We start from the raw sequence: 18,370 nt of genomic DNA, 5'->3' as shown, positions 1-18,370 counted from the left end.
CAGAGCTAACACTTACCGGGATTACTTCAGAAGAGCGATCGTCGCTTAGTCTCGCTGTTCCATCCTCTTCAGCAAATATAGTTGGTAGTTCTCGGTCCGTGAAGGTGGCTTTAAAAGCATGCAGTAAAATTCCCATCAGAAGTTCTGCAGGCTCAGTACGAAGGACGTCATTAGACGTTCCAAGAAGAGTCGATGTTGTCTCCTCATCCAGCTCAAAGGCTGTTGAAAGGGAATCACTCTGTAAATTTGGTCGACCAGTCATGTTCCAGTAGTCAAAGTCGGCATGATGTCGTTGATAAGCCGAAATAGAAGTGATATCTTGATGCGACTGTTCAATTCGTTTTTGAGCAGCTGGTGATTCAACAGACAACTGTTTTGTCTGAAGATGATCAATTATAGCGGAGATGGTGCGGTGCTGGAGAATCTCCTGAACGGTGACAAAAATGTCTTGAGCTCTAGCCTTCGCAACGACTTTCATTGCTGAAATAGAGTCTCCTCCAACAGAGAGAAAAGCATTCGAAGCGCCGATACTAGTTTCCGGAATATTGAGGGTTTCGCTCCAAATCTTCCGAAGTCGCCGGCCTGTTTCGTTTTCCTGAAAGAACGCCTCATCGTCTGTGTTTCTCTCGATACCACTGGTCTGAAACTCGATTGTGTCCTTTAGCACGTCTTCATCGACAGTAGTCAACCAAGTCCGTATCTGCCGCCTGTCTAATTTACCAGAAGGCAGGAGAGGCATCTTTTCAACAGGCATCCAAACAGTTGGTACCATATATGCTGGCAAAGCTGAGTGCAGCTTGTCCATCAGGCGAATGCACATATCGGCTGCTGCATTCCAGCACTCTCTGTTGACGAATTGCAACTCCACAGCATCTTTATTCTCCTTTGGTCCTATCAGGCCGTTGAGAGACAATACTGTTACCAAACGTCCCTGGAAAGGGCCAGATTTGGGTACTTCAGCGAGCGCGTGGATCGTGGAATCGTCACTCAGCAGATGAGTTTCGACTTCTCCGAGTTCGAGTCTTTGTCCGTTCACTTTAGCCTGACTGTCTCCACGACCGCAGAACTTGAGCGAGCCATCACTGAGTTGTCGTACCAGATCGCCCGTCTTATAGAATGTAAATGTCTCTTTCGCAGCCCCTGCAAAGCGGGACACCCATGACGGTTGGGAGATGAAGGACTTTAATGTCTTTTCAGTATCCCCCAAATACCCCTTCGTAATATTGGGCCCTTCGATGACAAGTTCTCCTACAGCCCCAATTGGTGAGAGAATATCGTGATTAACAGGGTCTACAACCCAGGCTCTGCATCCAACTGGTTTACCGATGACGGTTGGGTCGGGCTCATAAGTCTGAGGGAATTGGCAGGCGACGCAAATGACGGTCGTCTCTGTAGGTCCGTAACCATTGAACAGTCTGACTTTTCCAAGCCACGTATCCACGCAGTCTTTGTCAACCGCCTCGCCAATGAGCACCAAAGTGTGAACTCCAGGGATTGAATCGGGGGCAAGTGTTCGGACGAATGTCGGCGTTAACATAACCCAGTTGACACCAACGCGTTCAATGAAGCTCGTCACGTTGTTCATACGCTCTTCATCAGAAGGAACGCAAACGCATCCACCGTGCACAAGTACTGTGAAGATTTCGGCAATGATGGAGTCAAACGTATAGGCGCCAAATTGAAGCGCTCTGGTGTTTTCATCGATTCCTGTGGCTGGCCCGTGGGCATACATACTGCAACAGAGAGACTGGTGAGGAACTACAACTCCTTTGGGCTTGCCTGTAGATCCTGAAGTAAAGAGAACATATGCTGTATCTTGAGATTGAGCGGATGGATGAGTTCTGAGGCTTGTGCTAGCAACATCTCCGTTCTCTTCAAGAGCCGCGACAAATGCCTCGTCGATGACGACGACATGTTGGCTTCTCTGTATCTGGCTCAGTTTTTGTGACGTAGAAGTGGAGGCTATGACGATCTTGGCATTTGTATCCTCGAGGATGCCTTCAATGCGACTGGTGGGTGAAGCAGGATCCAGGGGAACGAAGGCTGCGCCAGCTTTCAGAACACCCAGCATGGAGACAATTGCCCAAACCGACTTTTCCATACACAGCGGGATCATAACACCTGGGCTTGCGCCTAAAGATCTCAAGTGCGCGGCCAAGCGTGTGCTCAGCATACTTAACTGCGCGTAGGTAAAGTTGTTGTCGAGCGAGCATACTGCAATTTTTTCGGGGTGACGAGCAGCCTCGGCTTCAAAGAGGTCATGAGCGCATGCATCGGTCACTGGAAGTTGATCTTGGTTCCACAGTAAGAGTTGATTACGGTGGTCCTTTGTGAATAGATCTAATTCCGCTATCCTGCGATGGGGGTTCTGCAGAATTTGACCGACGATGGATGTGAAGCAGCTGATGAGGTTTGCGGCATCGGCTTCTCCAAGAAGATTAGACTTGTAGTCAAGCACGAAAAGCAAGTCGTCGCCAGTATCCTCGATATTGACAACAATGTCATATTCAGCAACAGTGTGCACATGGGTGAGGTTTAAGCTGATCTCATCAGATGTGCGCCGAAGTTTTGGTCGCCTTTGAACGTCAACCAACGTGTTGAAGAATCCGCCGTTGATTTGCATTCTGCGCTGAATTGATGCCAGCGAGCATTGCTCGTGAGGCAAAGAATTGGCAATGTTCTTTCGGAGCTGGCTTGCAAGGTCGACCAGAGTTGTAGTTTCATCCATTCGAGCTCGGGCTACCATCATGCTGATGTAGGTGCCGAGTGCCTCCTGAATTTCTGGCAACGGCACATTATGACGGCCTGAGGAGATATAGCCAAAAGCTACGTCGTCTCTCCCCAGATAGGCCCGTAATAGTACTGACCAGGCAGCATGGAAAAGCATAGAAAAGCTAACTTTTGAGCTTTTCACCATATCCAAAATACCATTCCGGTCAAGGCTGACTTGTCGACGACATCTCTGTGGTAGTTCTTCATTCGCCCTGTTGACGCGAAGTTTGGGGAACATGGATGGCTGGGAGCCCTCCAGAAACGTTTGCCAGTATTTCAGTTTTTCTTCCTCAGAGTTGCTCTGGAGGTGTTGCACAAAGCTACGGAAAGGAACCCCCATAAGTTGGCGAGTTGGATCATCGTAGAGACGCATGAGCTCGTGAAGAATTTTCATGCTGGAAATCGCGTCAGAGACGCCATGGTGTAGTTCAATCCTGAGACCCTCGGGCCCATTTGATGGCTTGCAGAATATTAAGCAGTGAGGGGCAACACGACCATCTTCCCATGATGGTTCCCTCGTTGCGATATCGTTGAGAGTCTCGGCTTGGATTTGCTGAATTCCTGTAGGTACATTTCTCAAAACAATCTGATGGAATAACCCATCTCCAGATGTTGATTGAACAAAGACTGTTCGTAGAGCAGCAGACTGTCGGACGATGCTGTCCCAAGATTTTTGAAGGCGCTCCAGATCAAAAGTGGCGCCATTTACTGAATGCAATTCCATAGTGGCACGAATAATGTAATCCTCAGTGCCTTGCGTCTGACTCGTTAAAATGCCCTCTTGAAGAGGTGTGCAAGGATAGACATCCTCAATATCGTCGAGGCAGTATTCAGGGAACTTGACGAGAAATGCGTTTTTGACATCAGTGCTTCCAAATTCAAGGTCTTCGGAAGTTGAGTCTGCTGATGTGATGCCTTCTGACATGGTATCTGTCTCTGTGGTCTCGTGAGACGCAACAGAGACTGGGCCGCCCTTTGCCTCCATTCCTTGAAGGCTACCTGAGATCATAGACCTTTCCATTTCGATTCGGCCTATGGCCACAGTGTCAAAGTTTTCACTCATGGTGGATGAAGTGTTAAGAGATGGTTGGTGAATTTGGGTACAACGTTGGCTGTGCTAAGCAAACGTTGGTGTATATCGGGGTTGAGCGTGATTAAACACTGCTAACGATAGAGAAATATCGTAATTTGACTAAGAAGTAGCAAGCTACACTAATTTCAAATAGCAAATACCCAACTGCTGGAGTTGCAGTATTGTGTGATCAATATCTTGATATATATCTACTACCCATTACATCCAGCTTTCGGAGGATATCTGGTGGCTAAGCAGTTTAATGAGACTGGAGAGTTAATTCTCAGATTCCTGACGCTCACTAGTCTTCCTAACGCTTACTAGTCTAACCAGGCCGTACTCCGTACGAGTATGCATACCCTTACCAGAGATTAGGAAATAGGATTCTGTATCCACTGCAATCGCTAGGAAGAAACGGCAAGCTGGGGTTGATTAACCGGAATCCGGATCTGGCATCCTCAATAGTGGCTAGCGTGAGCGAAAGCCACGACCGAGATCTGGAGAGATCAAGCAGGCACTGGAGTCCGAAAGTGTGGGCCTAAAAGCACCATGTTTCAGCCCATGAACGGCTCTAACTCAGCCGAGGCGGAATAAGTACGAGGAACGACTAAGACATCAAGTGTCCCTTGCTCAGCATCGACATAGGTTCCGGACATTTCGAAGGGATTATCAAGGTTCCCGCGAGTTAAAACGTTAGTGATAGGCTGAGTGGCGTGATGGCTAGGATAAGAGCTAGACCATGTGAGATATTGGCTTGCGGCAGTGGTGGAGAATTGCCAATCCTCCGAGCAAAAGACCACAGTCGTTGGCCAACCAAGTCAGAAGCTACCCAAGCCACCAGACCGGGTGACAGCTTAATTGAGCCGGTCGCCTAGTAACCCCCACTGCTATCGTCGGACACCGAATCCAACGGGAAATACTAGTATGTGCTCCTGGCCTCTACAAATGCTGGCGTGCTGACGAGAGCTCAAACATTCAAGAGCTTACGAATCGGCTGTTTGGATGTTTTGACCTCCTTTCATACAATGCAGGGTCCAAAGGGTTGATGGTTTGGGTTGCGGCCGAGGCTGATTCCCTGGTAAACACCTCGTGCTCCATCTCCACCTGGCACACGGCAAGTCACCTGCCACATTCAGCAAGGCTGGGTTTTTTAAGTTGATTTTTAGCGATGTCTCCCCGATTCCGAAAACTCCACGTTGCTGATTGTGAATTGTGTCTGTGAACTTGTGAATATCGGTATTATTCCGAATTACCGACTTTGGCGACTTAGGCCGTCATATGAGCCCATTCGATCTTATCGACCTTATTCTGCATACTATAATATTATTATTTCTTATCTCGGACTCTTCCAATATTGGGTAATTTTAGCTGCATCATATCGTCATGATTCCACATAGTATATGGGTATTGCTATACTTTCATCAAGTCGGTGCGTGGTTTTTTGTGATTAGCTTTACCCTGCAGTCACTCTTCTAGTAACTCTCTCGGAGAGAACTTGCTGCATATTCGCAATTTTTTCAGCAATTGTATGTGAGACATGGTGTTGTAGTTAGTGGAGCCCAATACGAGACGAATAATCTACGCGGATCTGATTTGATAGATTGGCTAGCTTCGCAGACAACATCTACGAAGTATTAGGTACTTAATTCAAGACCAAAATATTCGAGTAAGCGGTCTGCAAGTCAAAGACTATCCGTGAACCATAGACGAATTACCCAAAAAAGTAATACATCGCGATGGTGATTGCTCGAACTCGACAAATTTCACGTGTAAATCCATAAAAAGACATCTCCCATGATAACCACGGTGGTAAGAAAGCTTCAAACAAATAGTATCGATGAGCGTACTTGAGATTCTGCCACAGTTTGCTCGTTTGGTGTATCGTATGGGTATGGAGTATATACGACGGTATGGGGGATGAGAATATCGCCGCAATCTTGCTAGCGTATGTAGGGTAGCCTGCAGGAGCACCACCACCAGCACAACACCAACTCCTCGCACATCACGAGATTCTGTGCATTTCTACATTATCAGCAAGCGAGAAAAAACTAGAATAAAAGAAAATTCCCAACATCTACGTCCCGAAGGAAATCCTGAATTGTGACACTCTGAAATAATCCAGAGGCATCGTTGCCATAGGAATCCCCTACAGACACTTGGGCGTAAAAGTTCTGTAGTTCTGTAGTGGGTGGTCAACAGCCTTCAAAGTAACCTGACTCGGTGCTTCTCCAGTCGGAGTGCGTTTGCTAATCAACCGTGAGGGTGCTGGGGGTGCTTAGGATCCGTGGTACTTTAGTATCTGTCGTGTACACATTCGAATGTGTTGCAATTTGACGGTGGCGACTACTGGACTGGACAAGAGTCCCTCCGGGTTCATTGCACAACTTGGATCGCAATGTACATACACAACTGAAAGCTCAATTGAGCTTGTGCAGTTGAATTCACATGCCGTACTAATGTTTAGCTTCAATCTGATGGCATCATCTCAACCAACTAACTCCGCTTCTTGTTGCCAGATGTGCTTGCTAGCTGCGCATCAGTTGCCGGTTGGCGAGCCCGTGATTAACGCTACAGACACGGTTGCTTATTTTGTCTCACAAGCGCCCTGGGTTGATGAAGGATGCAATTCCTCGTAGAGCTAAATGAGGGGTATTTCGGATCTTGTGAGCTACGCTATACTAGTAGAGTACTAGCAGGCCATAGACGGGACATGCCATGCAGCGAGTGATACTGACAATAATACGAGTGGCGACAATGGGAAAATTAAACAGACATGGAACTATTTTCCCACCGAGATGATAACACACCACATGTAACGAGTACTTGTAACGGAGTTCCTTCGGTAGTAGTGGGATCACCAAAGCCCCACACGGCTTCAACTCTGTGCCTCGATTACTTTACCGCATTTTGAGCGAGTAACTTCCCAAATAGTTAACAAGATTACATGGCGTTTGTTCCGTAATTAATTAGGAATCTATTAAATAAACAACTAGAAATAAAAGAGAACTAATTGGTACCTGTCTCAAGCCATTGGCGGCTGTCACGACCTGTATTATTACCCTAGTTGCCTAGGCATCTTCACTACCCTTAGGCGCCGCACGGGAATAAGTAAAATGATTGCTGCTAGGGGTGTTTTGTCAGGTACTTAGCTGCCCTTTGCAATTTAGTGAGGGAGGTACCCCCATACCTCGGAGCAATGGATGAGATCCCTTCATTGGACTGGAGAAATTGGAATCGTACTCCGTGCATATGCTGAATTAGTGCAAAGGTGGCCCTGGAGCCGTATCTCCAAAAATTCAAGGGTCCTTTTTCTCCTTCAGGCTGTGTGCGCTGCTGGCCCGACAAGGACTCTGCATGCCGTAGGATTTGAGTAGCGCATCCAACAGCCAGCGCGCATGCAAGCCGACAACTGCTTATTAAATAGCTACCCGACGTTCCTTTCTACCTTTCGCCCTCACCATCGGCCTTGTTGAGTCTCGGTATTCGAACCCAATTGCACAAGACTGTTGTTGACAATGTCTGAACAACCGAAAACCCGCCAAAAGTTTCGCAGCAGTTGCACCAACTGTGCCACGGCCAAAGTCCGCTGCAGCACAACACGGCCTGAATGTGCTAGATGTGTGGAGCGAGGACTCGAGTGTTTATATGCTCCATCGAACCGCTATGGGAGACCCCCAGCTTCAGCGTGCAATCAGAAAGCAACATCATTACGGAGTCCGCAAGTAGATGGATGCGACTTGGCCATGAACGATTATGCATCCGACAGTGCGACGTGGGACTTCAATTCCTGGGTGCCCGCGTCAGCGTGCAACCTAACCACGCGGGACGTCCACTGCGAGATCGATGCGTTCTCGGCGGCAGCATACTATGAGGAGTGGAACCTGGAGGACATACCACAGCTCGTGGCCGCGAGCAGCCACGGCGGCAGCTCCATGAACACCAACAGCCCGAAAAACAGCTCTAGCGGCGCCTCCGACGCGTCAGAGTCCGTCCACAGCTGCCTAGCCCAGGCGGCTGCCATCCTCGTCGATATCCGAAATGACAGCTCATCCACCGACTTGACTTGGGCCGCGGCCAACGTCGACGTGAAGACCATCGTGGGCGATGTTATCTTCGCAAACCGAAGGGCTACGGGCCAGGTGTCGAGAATCATGGAGTGTGCATGCCTAGCTGCAGATTATCAAATCTCCGTTGTGGTGTCGTTGATCTGCTTCCACATGATTGACAGGTACGGCAAGGCAGTGGCTGCCGCAAGGGCGACGTTGGGGGGGAGTATGCTGGGAAAGAATCATGTCATTGGCTCTGTCCAGATTCTTCTCGACGAGCTACGCCGGATAATACCCTTGATTGGAAAATCAACGATGCGGATTGGGGAGCCTCCCGGATCAGCAGGGGCCATGGGGATTCCGGTGTCCGGTTTTGACCAGCTCCAGAGAGATCTGGAGCACCACTTGTTCGCCGTATTGGGAGACGCGGAGAGTTTCTTGCATCAAGCATCAGAGTGATCTAACCAATAACGGATCTTCGGAGAGCGTGGATTGGTCCGGAGTATGGGAGTCAATATAAGAGGGTGGTGTTGGTGGTCTACGGACTTCTATTAAAGCGGAACCATGGCTATTTGCAGGACTAGGCGGACATATATTTAGCTCAACGATAGCTTGGCGATTTTTGAATGACTGTTTATAATGAATTGGAATTAGGTTTTATGGAGTACACTCATTTTAGATGTCATCTAAACTGATGGGTTAGGATATTGACAGTATATGTGGTTCTTAAGGGCGTAGCATCCAAGTAAGGATAGGCTGTATTACTCTAATATATCACACTGGATCACACCGGATCATAATACAAGTTAATCATGGCACGAATTACGCTGTAGCAACCAAGAGAATCACATTTATGTTATAATACGACTGAAGTTGAATCAATTCGACGCAAAACTCCATGACGTAATCGTCGTCGTGGTGATCTCGACCCTTTTTTGGATATCCACAGTTGAGATCCACGAGGAAATCGCTAGCGAAAAATGGAGATTTTGAGGGTCGATCTGGGGATTTTGGAGTGGGAATCGCAAACTACTGGGAAATCGGCCACGGATGGACCCCTGTCAAGCTCTGTCAAGGGAGTGGTCTTAGCTGTGATTTCGCTCTCCGATGTGGATCTGACGTGCGTCAGGAAGCTTCCGGTGCCGACGCCTGGGGTGCGGTTAAAGAATTTGGACTCCGAAGGAAGCAGCCTAGCCGGCTAGTCTTGATATCTGGATTGAGCAGAGTCCGTTAACCTCTCTGGGAGAGTATGTAGGTACCTATTGGTCGGTAGATCTCAGGAGATCCCTTTGCGTGATCGACATCCATATGAAAAAATCAATCAAACGGTTAGCTGTGTTTCCTGTGGGTGAGTGACTATGGTCCTGCTACTTGTCTTTTATTTGCAACCCATCTGTCATAGAGGGTTCTATAGAGAGTCCATTATTGCGAAACATGCCAAAAATAGGAGTGCTTGACTACCCATCTGGATAGCTTATGGTAATTCGAGTAGGTACAAGCCCTTTGCCGCCTTTGAATCGTCGCTCTAAACTGACTATAGTATTATTCGGTGACCGATCTGAAGGCTTTGCACGGAGTACGGAGCTGATTTCCTTAGCACCTATTCAACGCCGGAGAAAACAAAGGGTCCTAGAATGTTTCTCGTCTGAAGCCTGTCCTGGACTGGGTCTTAGACGCGTCTTCCTGTGACACAGCAACGTACATCCTTGCCATAGAGTAACACGATTTAGAGATCATTCTATGAATGGGTTCATGTTGCTCCGGGAAGGATTATCAATCATCACAACAATGTCAGTAAACTTCTCCGGCTTCGGTATCCGAATTACTGAAGAGAAACAGCAAACGAATTCTACGGCTACTCCACTGTCTTCTGCTTGCCAGGTTTCTGATGGCCATCTCTTGGCAGGAGAAGGAGAGAGGTGTATCGTTGTGTACGGCGAGACTTTCTGGTTACCGTGCTGATGTTATCATAGTGTTAGCACTGAGGTGTTGGAGTGATGTACCGAGATTGAGTGGAGTAGCGTCGATGATACCAATGTTCTCAGCAAAAATAACGACAAAGGCATGTACCTACGGCTTGGTTTCAGCATATTGGTACTAACAGTTCCATTGTACAGCAAATGTAGTAAGGAGTAACGATACAATAATGTTCGGAATTGCGTTAACGCCTTGAGCACCAAGGGTTTACCCCCTAAGTGGCTACTGGACTTTCCTCGTCAGGTTCACGGAGCGTCTATGGTGATCAGAGAATCAGTATATAAGATGCAGAGCAGCTCTTACACGACCATGGCAAATTTCACGACATTAGACAACAATTACGGAGCCGGAAGCGATTCGCAGCAACTTCAATCCTCGATAAAAACGTCCCAAGTTACATAATCATCTGCTTATCTATTATTCAAGATGGAACAAAATAAGGCCAACTCACAGCCAGACACTCTTACAAACATGGACGATGGATCCATTGCGATCGTGGGCATGGCATGCCGCTTTGCCAACGTAGCATCTCCAACCCAGTTTTGGGATATGATCGAGAAGGGTCGGAGCGGCCATGGCAGAATACCTGAGCGGTGTTTTGATGCTGACGCCTGGTATCACCCTTCGAGAGGTCGACGTGGAGCGGTAAGTGTCTTTTCCATGTAAAAAAGAAAAGAAAAAGAAAACAGTTGCCATTTAGATGTTACATTGATCAATTATTGCGAGTTCCTTTTCTTCTTTAGAGACTATATCAATGATGTTGCAGTAATTAACATTTTCATCCTCACCAGGTCATCACCAAATCTGGATTCTTTCTTGACGATGTTTCACATTTTGATGCCCCCTTCTTTTCCATTACGGCAAGTGAAGCGGCCGCTATGGATCCAATGCAAAGGTTGGGGCTCGAAGTAGCATACGAGACATTTGAAAACGGTATGTATCATTCACTCAGGGGGTGCCTTTAGATCACCGACTGAACTCAACATAGCGGGTATTACAATGCAAAAGCTGTCAGGGAGCAGGACTGCGGTTTATAGCGGTGTCATGACTGCTGACTATCAGGAAATCGCCGAAGGGGATTTATTTTCTCTAGGAGATCATCCTGGGTCTGGAACTGCAAAGTCGATCTTGGCTAACCGTATATCATGGTTCTTTGATCTTCGCGGCCCTAGCCTGTCACTGGACACGGCTTGCTCTTCTGCTCTCTACAGTCTTCATCTTGCTTGCCAGGCAGTCCAAGCTGGAGAATGTGACCAGGCACTGGTAACTGGCACGAATCTCATCTTGCATCCTAATCTCATGGCCCAGTTTACTGCGATGCACATGATCACCCCTGACGGAATTAGCCACACATTTGATGAGTCGGCTAATGGATACGGTAGGGGTGAAGGAGTGGCTGCCGTGATGGTTAAGCCTCTCAAGGATGCCATTAGAGATGGAGATGTGGTTCGGGCTGTTATTCGTGCTACCGGCGCAAATTTCGACGGAAGGACTACCGGTATGACCGTTCCGAGCGGAGATGCCCAAGCTGAATTGATTCGTGAGACGTACAAGAAAGCTGGCATTTCCATGAATGACACTTGTTACTTCGAGGCACACGGTACCGGAACGCCACTAGGGGTACGTGAAACGCACTGGTATCTTCATCTCTTACTTATAAATAACTAACCCCGTTCATCTTTGTCTAGGATCCAATTGAGATGCAGGCTATCGCCCAAACCATTGGTGCCGAGCGAAAAGCCTCGAATAATGGTCCTCTCTATGTCGGCAGTGTCAAGCCCAATGTCGGCCATACAGAGGGTGCAGCTGGTCTGGCCGGCCTCATCAAAGCAGTACTGTGTCTCGAAGCTGGCATGATACCTGCAGTGACTCGCTTGAAAAAGCTGAATCCCAAGCTACACATGGACGACTGGAATCTGATTGCGCCGATGGAAAACGTACCGTGGCCCCAGGCAGGTGTTCGACGAGCCAGCGTGAATTCATTCGGCTTTGGTGGCGCAAATGCTCATGCGATTCTTGATGATGCATTGCATTATCTCTCCTCACGTGGAATTCATGGACGCCATATCACACATCCAATCCCTCTCCTGGGCCACTTGTCCATTAACCTGGAGCATGGATCATCCTCATCATCCGCAACGTCTTCCTCAGATTCTTCTTGTTCTGATAGCGAGGATAACTCTACTAGCATTGGAGATGACACCGCCAGCGAGGATACCCCAGATGTAGAGCAGCAAGACCATCTATTTGTTTTCTCCGCCCAAGACCAAGGTAGCTTGGACAGAGTTGCTTCAGGCTACGCTGAATTTCTCAAAGATGAGCCCCAGAAAGACAACATTGCTACCATGCAGTCATTGAGTCACATTCTTTCAGAAAAGCGGACCAGACTGGATTTCCGAAGTTTTGTTGTGGCACATAGCTTGGTCGATCTAAGTGCCTCTCTTGAGGCAAACCAACTTCCCCGCGAGCGCTCGTCTCCCAAGGACAAAGCCATATTCGTTTTCACTGGCCAAGGTGCCCAGAGAGCCGGTATGGCTCGTGAGTTATTCTCTGACCCAGTGTTTAGCGAGAGCATTCGGCGCAGTCAGAAGGTAGTGACGGCCTGCGGTGGTGATTGGGACATAGAACATATGCTCATGACGGGGTCGGCACAAGAGCTAGGAAACCCGCTGTACTCGCAGCCTCTTTGTACAGCTATCCAGATTGGCTTGGTGGATATGCTATCTACTTGGAATGTACAGCCAGCTGCTGTTGTTGGTCATTCATCCGGCGAAATAGGTATGCATCTCCCCCTCCCTAAAAGTTGCTAATATGGCTAACGCCTTCACACTCAACCAGCTGCCGCCTATTCTTCAGGTGTTTTATCTCATGAAGATGCTATGTACGTGGCCTACTACCGTGGCACGCTTTCCAGCGTCGTCTCGTCACGAGCCGGAATTCAGGGCAGCATGCTGGCCGCAGGAATATCAGAGTCTGAGGCCGCCAAATACATCGATGGCAAGGATTCGGTCTCAATAGCCTGCATTAATAGCCCATCTAGTGTAACACTCTCTGGTGAGAGTAGTGCAGTTGAAGAAGTGCACGATGCTTTGGTAAAGGACGGCAAGTTCTCTCGCCAGCTGCGGACGGGGGTGGCTTACCACTCCCACTACATGGCGGTCGTTTCTGAGGATAGCAAGCGCTTGTTGGCCGGCTTAGAAGATAGGCTGAGACCAGAGCGAGTGCCGATGTTCTCTTCTGTGACAGAGGAGCGCATTGAGGGCAGCAGACTCGGCGGAAATTACTGGATGGAGAATATGCTGTCCACCGTCCGATTTGCTGGAGCACTGCGCAATCTTGTAACTGGTGCGGATATCCATGGCGACGAACTGCTAGACACTGAATACAGCGCGATTATCGAGCTAGGACCGTCCAAAACGCTACAGGGTCCGATCAAGCAGATCCTCACTGCCATCAGCCCTCGATTAGCAAAGAAGCTGCCATATCGCTCCATGCTGGTGGCTGGGAGCCACGCGCGCAAGACATCACTCGAGGCCGCGGGATTCCTTTGGTCGACGGGACATTCAATTGACCTGGGAAAAGTCAACGGAATCTCAGCAGCGTCCGAGTTGGACCTGTGCATGCTCCCCCGCCTCCCGAGTTACCCTTGGAATCATGAGAATAGCTTCTGGCACGAGCACCTAGCCAGCCACGCTGTCCGTGTCCGAAAAGAGCCCAGAACGGATCTCTTAGGAATGCCGGTTGATGGCCAGAATCCTTTCGAGCCTAGATGGCGCAACATTCTCAGCGTGGCTGAGAATCCATGGCTGGCGCATCATCGTGTGGCCTCGGCTTGTTTGTTTCCTGCTGCTGGATACCTTGTCATGGCTATTGAAGCCGTGTTGAAGTTGGCAGCAAAGGATGTACAGAAAGGTCGAGTACTCAAAGGTATTGAACTTACAGACGTGACATTTGAGACGGGACTTGCTCTTCAAGACGATGGGTCGGCCACCGATATTTCCATAACTCTCAAACCGCATGCGGCTATGGACGCAGTGTATAGTTTCAGCATTTACTCTGACTCTTTTGACCAGCCTGTACGCCGCCTTGTGATTGGCTCTGTTGCTGCTACTTATGAGGGCCAACATCAGCAAGAAGACCACGGGTTTGAACGGGAAGTACAAGAACAGGAATGGGAGGCGACTAGAGTCAAGTTACTGAAGACACAAAGACTGGCCGTCCAGCCTGTTGATGTTAAAGGGTTCTATGCGAAACTTGCATCCATTGGGCTGGAATATGGCCCGACCTTCCAGGCTCTAGAAAGCATTGATACTGTTTCCTCAGAGAATGGAGCCTTGTCTGATGGTGCTGCCTGCGGTACTCTCAAGGTGCCTGACACCAAGGCAATTATGCCCATGGAATATGAGTTTCCGCATCTCTTGCATCCTGCGACGCTGGATTCTGCGTTCCACCTGGCCTTTGCTGCACTCGAGACCCAGGAGGATATGCTGCGCCCAGCAGTACCAGTTTCCATTGAGCGTGTTTTCATCTCAGCTGATTTGCCTTCCAGTCCTGGTTCCACGTTTCTCGGCATGGCCTCAACCAAGCGCACCGGAAAAGCGTCGCTCGTCGCCGATATCCTCTTTGCTGATACGGAAGTTCGTGGCCCGCAGATTGTCATTGAATCGATGGGATTGAGCGACGTGGGAGAGTCATCTCAAGACGCTGGATATAATGCCACAAATTCAGTCGCCAGCAATCTGCGGACAGCTGACATCGTATGGAAAGAGGACATTGCCATGATGGAACTGCCTCCCCATACTAATATCCAGGATAGCCCATTGCTGCTTACCTCATGGCTCGAATGCTACTTACACAAATATGCCAACGCCAATGTCTTATTTGCTGGAGCTGAAAAGGACATGGATCTTCTGGAAACTCTCCGGTCCACAGTTGCATCACATCAGAGGGCTGGCGGCCGGGGTAAGATGTTTTCCTGCCCAATTCCGCAGTCGGACACAAGTGAGGACCACACGACACTCCCAGCATACATGCAAAAGTCTCTTGCAAATGGCCCTTATGATGCAATCATACTGGTTGCTCACGGAGGCCGAGGAAACAGTCTCTTTTTGCATTCCATTCCACGCCTTCTTAACCCCGGTGGCCAAATAGCGAGGCTAGATGACAACGGCCGCATATATATGCAGAAGGGGGATGAGGTGAGTATTACTGTAGATGGCAGCGAAACTAGCCACTCTGGCATGGCCAACTCGAAACAGTCATCGTCAATGTTGTTGAGTACGTTATTGCCAGAGGGTGTGATCATACTCGAGCGCGGTGTCAACGACCAGAATCCGGAAGCCCTGCGGCTACGCGATGCTTTGACTGACATTCTAGGACGATATGGAGTCCCAGTGACTATTCAGGGCATGGTAAGTGGCTTCTGTTCTCTATGGCCGATAGCAGTTTGTCGAGCTAAGCTTTTCCCTATTGTTGCCTTGTTTTGTGACATGAATATTATCGTCGATCAACCCAATCCCCTGATTCTTTTCTTCTTATTCCCAAGAAATGAGTGATTTGGATATTCACTAATAGTGATATTCGACTTTTAGGGTCAAACTCCTATTGAAACCACCAATTCGTACATCATCTCGCTGGCAGAATATGGCCAAAGTCTTGTCTACGATTGGGGCAAAGAGGATTTGATCCAGTTCCAAAGTATGGTGGCCAGCGCACGCTATGTGCTTTGGTTGACTACAGGCGGTTTAATGGCTCCTGATGAAGACGGCCTCAGGTACAGCCTTACTCAAGGATTGTTGCGTACGGTTCGAGCAGAGTACCCCCAGCTGGTGCTGCCGCATCTGGATATTTCACCAAACAGCTCAAGCCTTTGCGAAGACGTGGCGTCTATTGTGACCAAGATTTTGAGTATGACTCTGCCTGGCAATGACTCTGAGGTCCTTGTCGAGACTGAGTACGCTGAGCTGGACAACAAAATCTTCATTCCCCGTCTCGTTCGTAATGCGGCTATGGATGCCGAAATCGAATTGCTGGCATCCAACACCACATCGATTGACATCGGGTTGAATGAGTGTTGCCAGCCCTTGAGATTATCCACGGCGGAAGGGTCTGTACAATGGACGCCATGCGAGCCTCACAGCTCCGTAGGCCCGGGCAAGGTTATGGTAGAGACCAGATACGTCGCTGGCTCGACTTTGGAAACGGCTTCTATGCCGTGGGCCGTTGTCGGCATCGTCCGCAAGGTAGGAGCCTGCGTGTCCGATTATCACGCGGGCGACTTCGTTATACCCCTCGACGTCTCCATGGACCTTGATGTGAAAACTAGCTTCATTGCCAGCACTTCTGATCTTCTTAAAGTACCCGAAAATATCTCGGCTACGCAATTAGCATACTGGATAACGCCGTTCATTGTGGCGCACCAAGTTCTTATTAACCAGCAGCAAACAAATTCATCAGCTTCTTACGGATTGCTGTCCAATGCTAAGATGATGAGCCAATTTACATCTGATCTGGGCAAGAAACTGCAGCCAAATCTTACACCTCCAGACAGCGCAGGCCACTCGCCTCTCCGGAGTTCAACACCAGAACTCCCAGAGCGACAACATGCCGATACCGGGGGTGTCCTGATTGATGTGGAGGATTCGGCTTTGAGAGCTGCTCTGGGACAAACCGCACATTGGCTTGGTCTAAATGTGTATATCGTAGTACCCGAAGGTGAAATGGTCGACGAGGACGAGCTTGCAGGTTGTACCATCCTGCATCAGATGACACGTTCATTCAGCAGGATGATGCGAAACAAAACTGGTGCTTCGGGTATACACCTTGTATTGTCGTCGCTTCAGAATCCGGCAACTGTACAACATCTGATGGCTAGTCTCGGACAAGGTGGCCGCTTCGTGGCAGTCAATCCTTCAACTAACCGTGAGAACAACCTGAGAGCAGCTACGCCTCGTTTCGATGTTACGCTGGAGCGTCTTGATACTGCAGATATGGATACATCCAACATGCGGATTTCCATGCGCGCCGTATTCGCATTATTCTCTAGCAAGACTTTGACTCTGCCGCCTCTACCGCCCTCCAGCCAGAAGCCCATATCAGAGATTGGCCAACTTTTAGATCAATCACAGGATTACCGACCCATGATCTTCTCACTGGGACCTCAATCATTCGTTCCAATGCTTGTATCTGAGCCCCCTGCTTTGCAGCAGAGTAGGCTGGATCCCAGTGGTACATACATCATTTCTGGTGGCATGGGTGCATTAGGTCTTGAGATGGCAGACTGGCTATGCGAACAAGGGGCCCGCCACATACTTCTTCTATCACGATCTGGGAAACCAAATGACTCAGCCCTCTCCGCAATCCATCGTCTTTCCCAGCAGGGTTGTCAGTGTGATGTGGTACGCTGTGACATTATCTCGGCTACTGATGTAGAGTACGTGGCAAATCAAGCCAAAAAGGAGAATTGGCGCATTCGTGGTATCATACAAGCTGCCATGGTGCTTGCTGATTCTCCATTCGAGTCTATGACAAGCGAGCAATGGACTACAGCCACAGCACCGAAAGTCCAGGGTTCCTGGAACTTGCACCATGCTTTAGGCTGCCATAAGGATCTTGACTTCTTCATTCTGCTTTCATCTATTTCTGGAATCATCGGCAACAGCGCCCAGGCTAACTATAGTGCCGGCAATACGTTTGAAGATGCACTAGCTGCTCACAGACGCCATCGAGGTTTCCCTGCCACCAGTCTGAATCTTGGTCTTGTCAACATGGATACGGGCAATATCGGTTCAGTGGATGACTTCGTCAAGAAGTTTCCGCATCTTGCAGCCGTTCTGGTCGGCAAGAAGGAAGTTAAGGCTGCATTGCAGCTTGCTATGCGCGGCATCGGCTTGAATGGTTTGCAAATACCCAGCCAAGTGGTAGTGGGTATCTCGGGCTCTATCCAACTTGACGACAACGGAGGCAGCAGCTGGTCTACTGACCTTAAATTTGTCCATCGACTTGATCGACAGCTACAAGGCGATACTGCAGGCGAAAAACAACAAAAGGTAAACTACGAAAAAGCCATCAAGGGTGCTAAAACAACCGAAGAAGCAAGATTAATTATCGAGGATGCATTGCGTGTCCATGTTGCTGCGGCTATGTCGTCTGATGCATCCAACATTGACGTGGATAAATCGGTGACAGCTTATGGAAGTAAGTGAAGATTGTTCAATTACCCATGTTGCCAATGAAATGTACTAATTTGTATTTTACAGTTGATTCTCTTAAGGCTACAGAGGTGCGAAATTGGTTCTTGAAAGAGTTTGATAGCCGCTTGTCCATATTCGATATTCTCAGCCCAATGCCCATCTCGCGTTTGGCGCTAAGTATTTTGAAGAACTCTTCATATAGCAATCTGGTAGCTAAATGAAGTGAGGCTAGGGATAAAAGATGATTGTATAATTTGTGTTAGCTTAATTTTGTTCATTTTATAAGAATTCTCATATTGCCCTTCGCAACT

At 48.7% G+C, this 18,370-nt stretch overlaps 4 protein-coding genes across 4 annotated transcripts; 3 read left to right on the top strand and 1 right to left on the bottom strand.

Moving 5' to 3' along the window:
• Positions 1-40: 40 nt before the first annotated feature.
• V8C40DRAFT_284059 (uncharacterized protein) lies at positions 41-3,835 on the bottom strand (the record flags this gene model as incomplete). Its single annotated transcript, XM_083222085.1, has 4 exons — positions 41-238; positions 330-1,351; positions 1,421-2,179; positions 2,216-3,835. 4 exons carry the CDS (start codon positions 3,833-3,835, stop codon positions 136-138), a joined length of 3,504 nt encoding a protein of 1,167 aa, XP_083067545.1. The 3' UTR covers positions 41-135.
• Positions 3,836-7,043: 3,208 nt separating this feature from the next.
• On the top strand, positions 7,044-8,896 carry V8C40DRAFT_258543 (uncharacterized protein). Its single transcript, XM_083218744.1, has one exon. The coding sequence runs from the start codon at positions 7,360-7,362 to the stop codon at positions 8,347-8,349; it is 990 nt and encodes a 329-aa protein (XP_083067544.1). The 5' UTR covers positions 7,044-7,359; the 3' UTR covers positions 8,350-8,896.
• Positions 8,897-9,205: 309 nt separating this feature from the next.
• On the top strand, positions 9,206-9,952 carry V8C40DRAFT_258542 (uncharacterized protein; the record flags this gene model as incomplete). The annotated part of the gene is made up of 3 exons (XM_083218743.1): positions 9,206-9,382; positions 9,455-9,680; positions 9,730-9,952. Coding segments are annotated over exons 2-3 (273 nt in total), but the record flags the coding sequence as incomplete, so codon positions are not given.
• Positions 9,953-10,253: 301 nt separating this feature from the next.
• Positions 10,254-18,318, top strand: V8C40DRAFT_284056 (type I polyketide synthase). Its single transcript, XM_083222084.1, has 7 exons — positions 10,254-10,512; positions 10,659-10,800; positions 10,856-11,487; positions 11,556-12,645; positions 12,706-15,278; positions 15,459-18,063; positions 18,126-18,318. Exons 1-7 carry the CDS (start codon positions 10,294-10,296, stop codon positions 18,278-18,280), a joined length of 7,416 nt encoding a protein of 2,471 aa, XP_083067542.1. The 5' UTR covers positions 10,254-10,293; the 3' UTR covers positions 18,281-18,318.
• Positions 18,319-18,370: the final 52 nt, after the last annotated feature.

The sequence above is a fragment of the Trichoderma camerunense genome (assembly GCF_050948025.1).
Source record: "Trichoderma camerunense strain CBS 138272 chromosome Unknown V8C40scaffold_28, whole genome shotgun sequence".
Taxonomy (NCBI): Eukaryota; Fungi; Ascomycota; class Sordariomycetes; order Hypocreales; family Hypocreaceae; genus Trichoderma; species Trichoderma camerunense.
Note: the sequence above shows the minus strand (reverse complement) of the source record. Positions and strands in the feature narration are given on the sequence as shown.

Coding starts and splice junctions, on each gene's coding strand:
- V8C40DRAFT_258543 (XM_083218744.1), top strand. CDS start 7,360: ATGTCTGAACAACCGAAAACCCGCCAAAAGTTTCGCAGCAGTTGCACC.
- V8C40DRAFT_284056 (XM_083222084.1), top strand. CDS start 10,294: ATGGAACAAAATAAGGCCAACTCACAGCCAGACACTCTTACAAACATG. Junction 10,801..10,855: donor ATACGAGACATTTGAAAACG/GTATGTATCATT, acceptor AACTCAACATAG/CGGGTATTACAATGCAAAAG. Junction 18,064..18,125: donor ATCGGTGACAGCTTATGGAA/GTAAGTGAAGAT, acceptor TGTATTTTACAG/TTGATTCTCTTAAGGCTACA.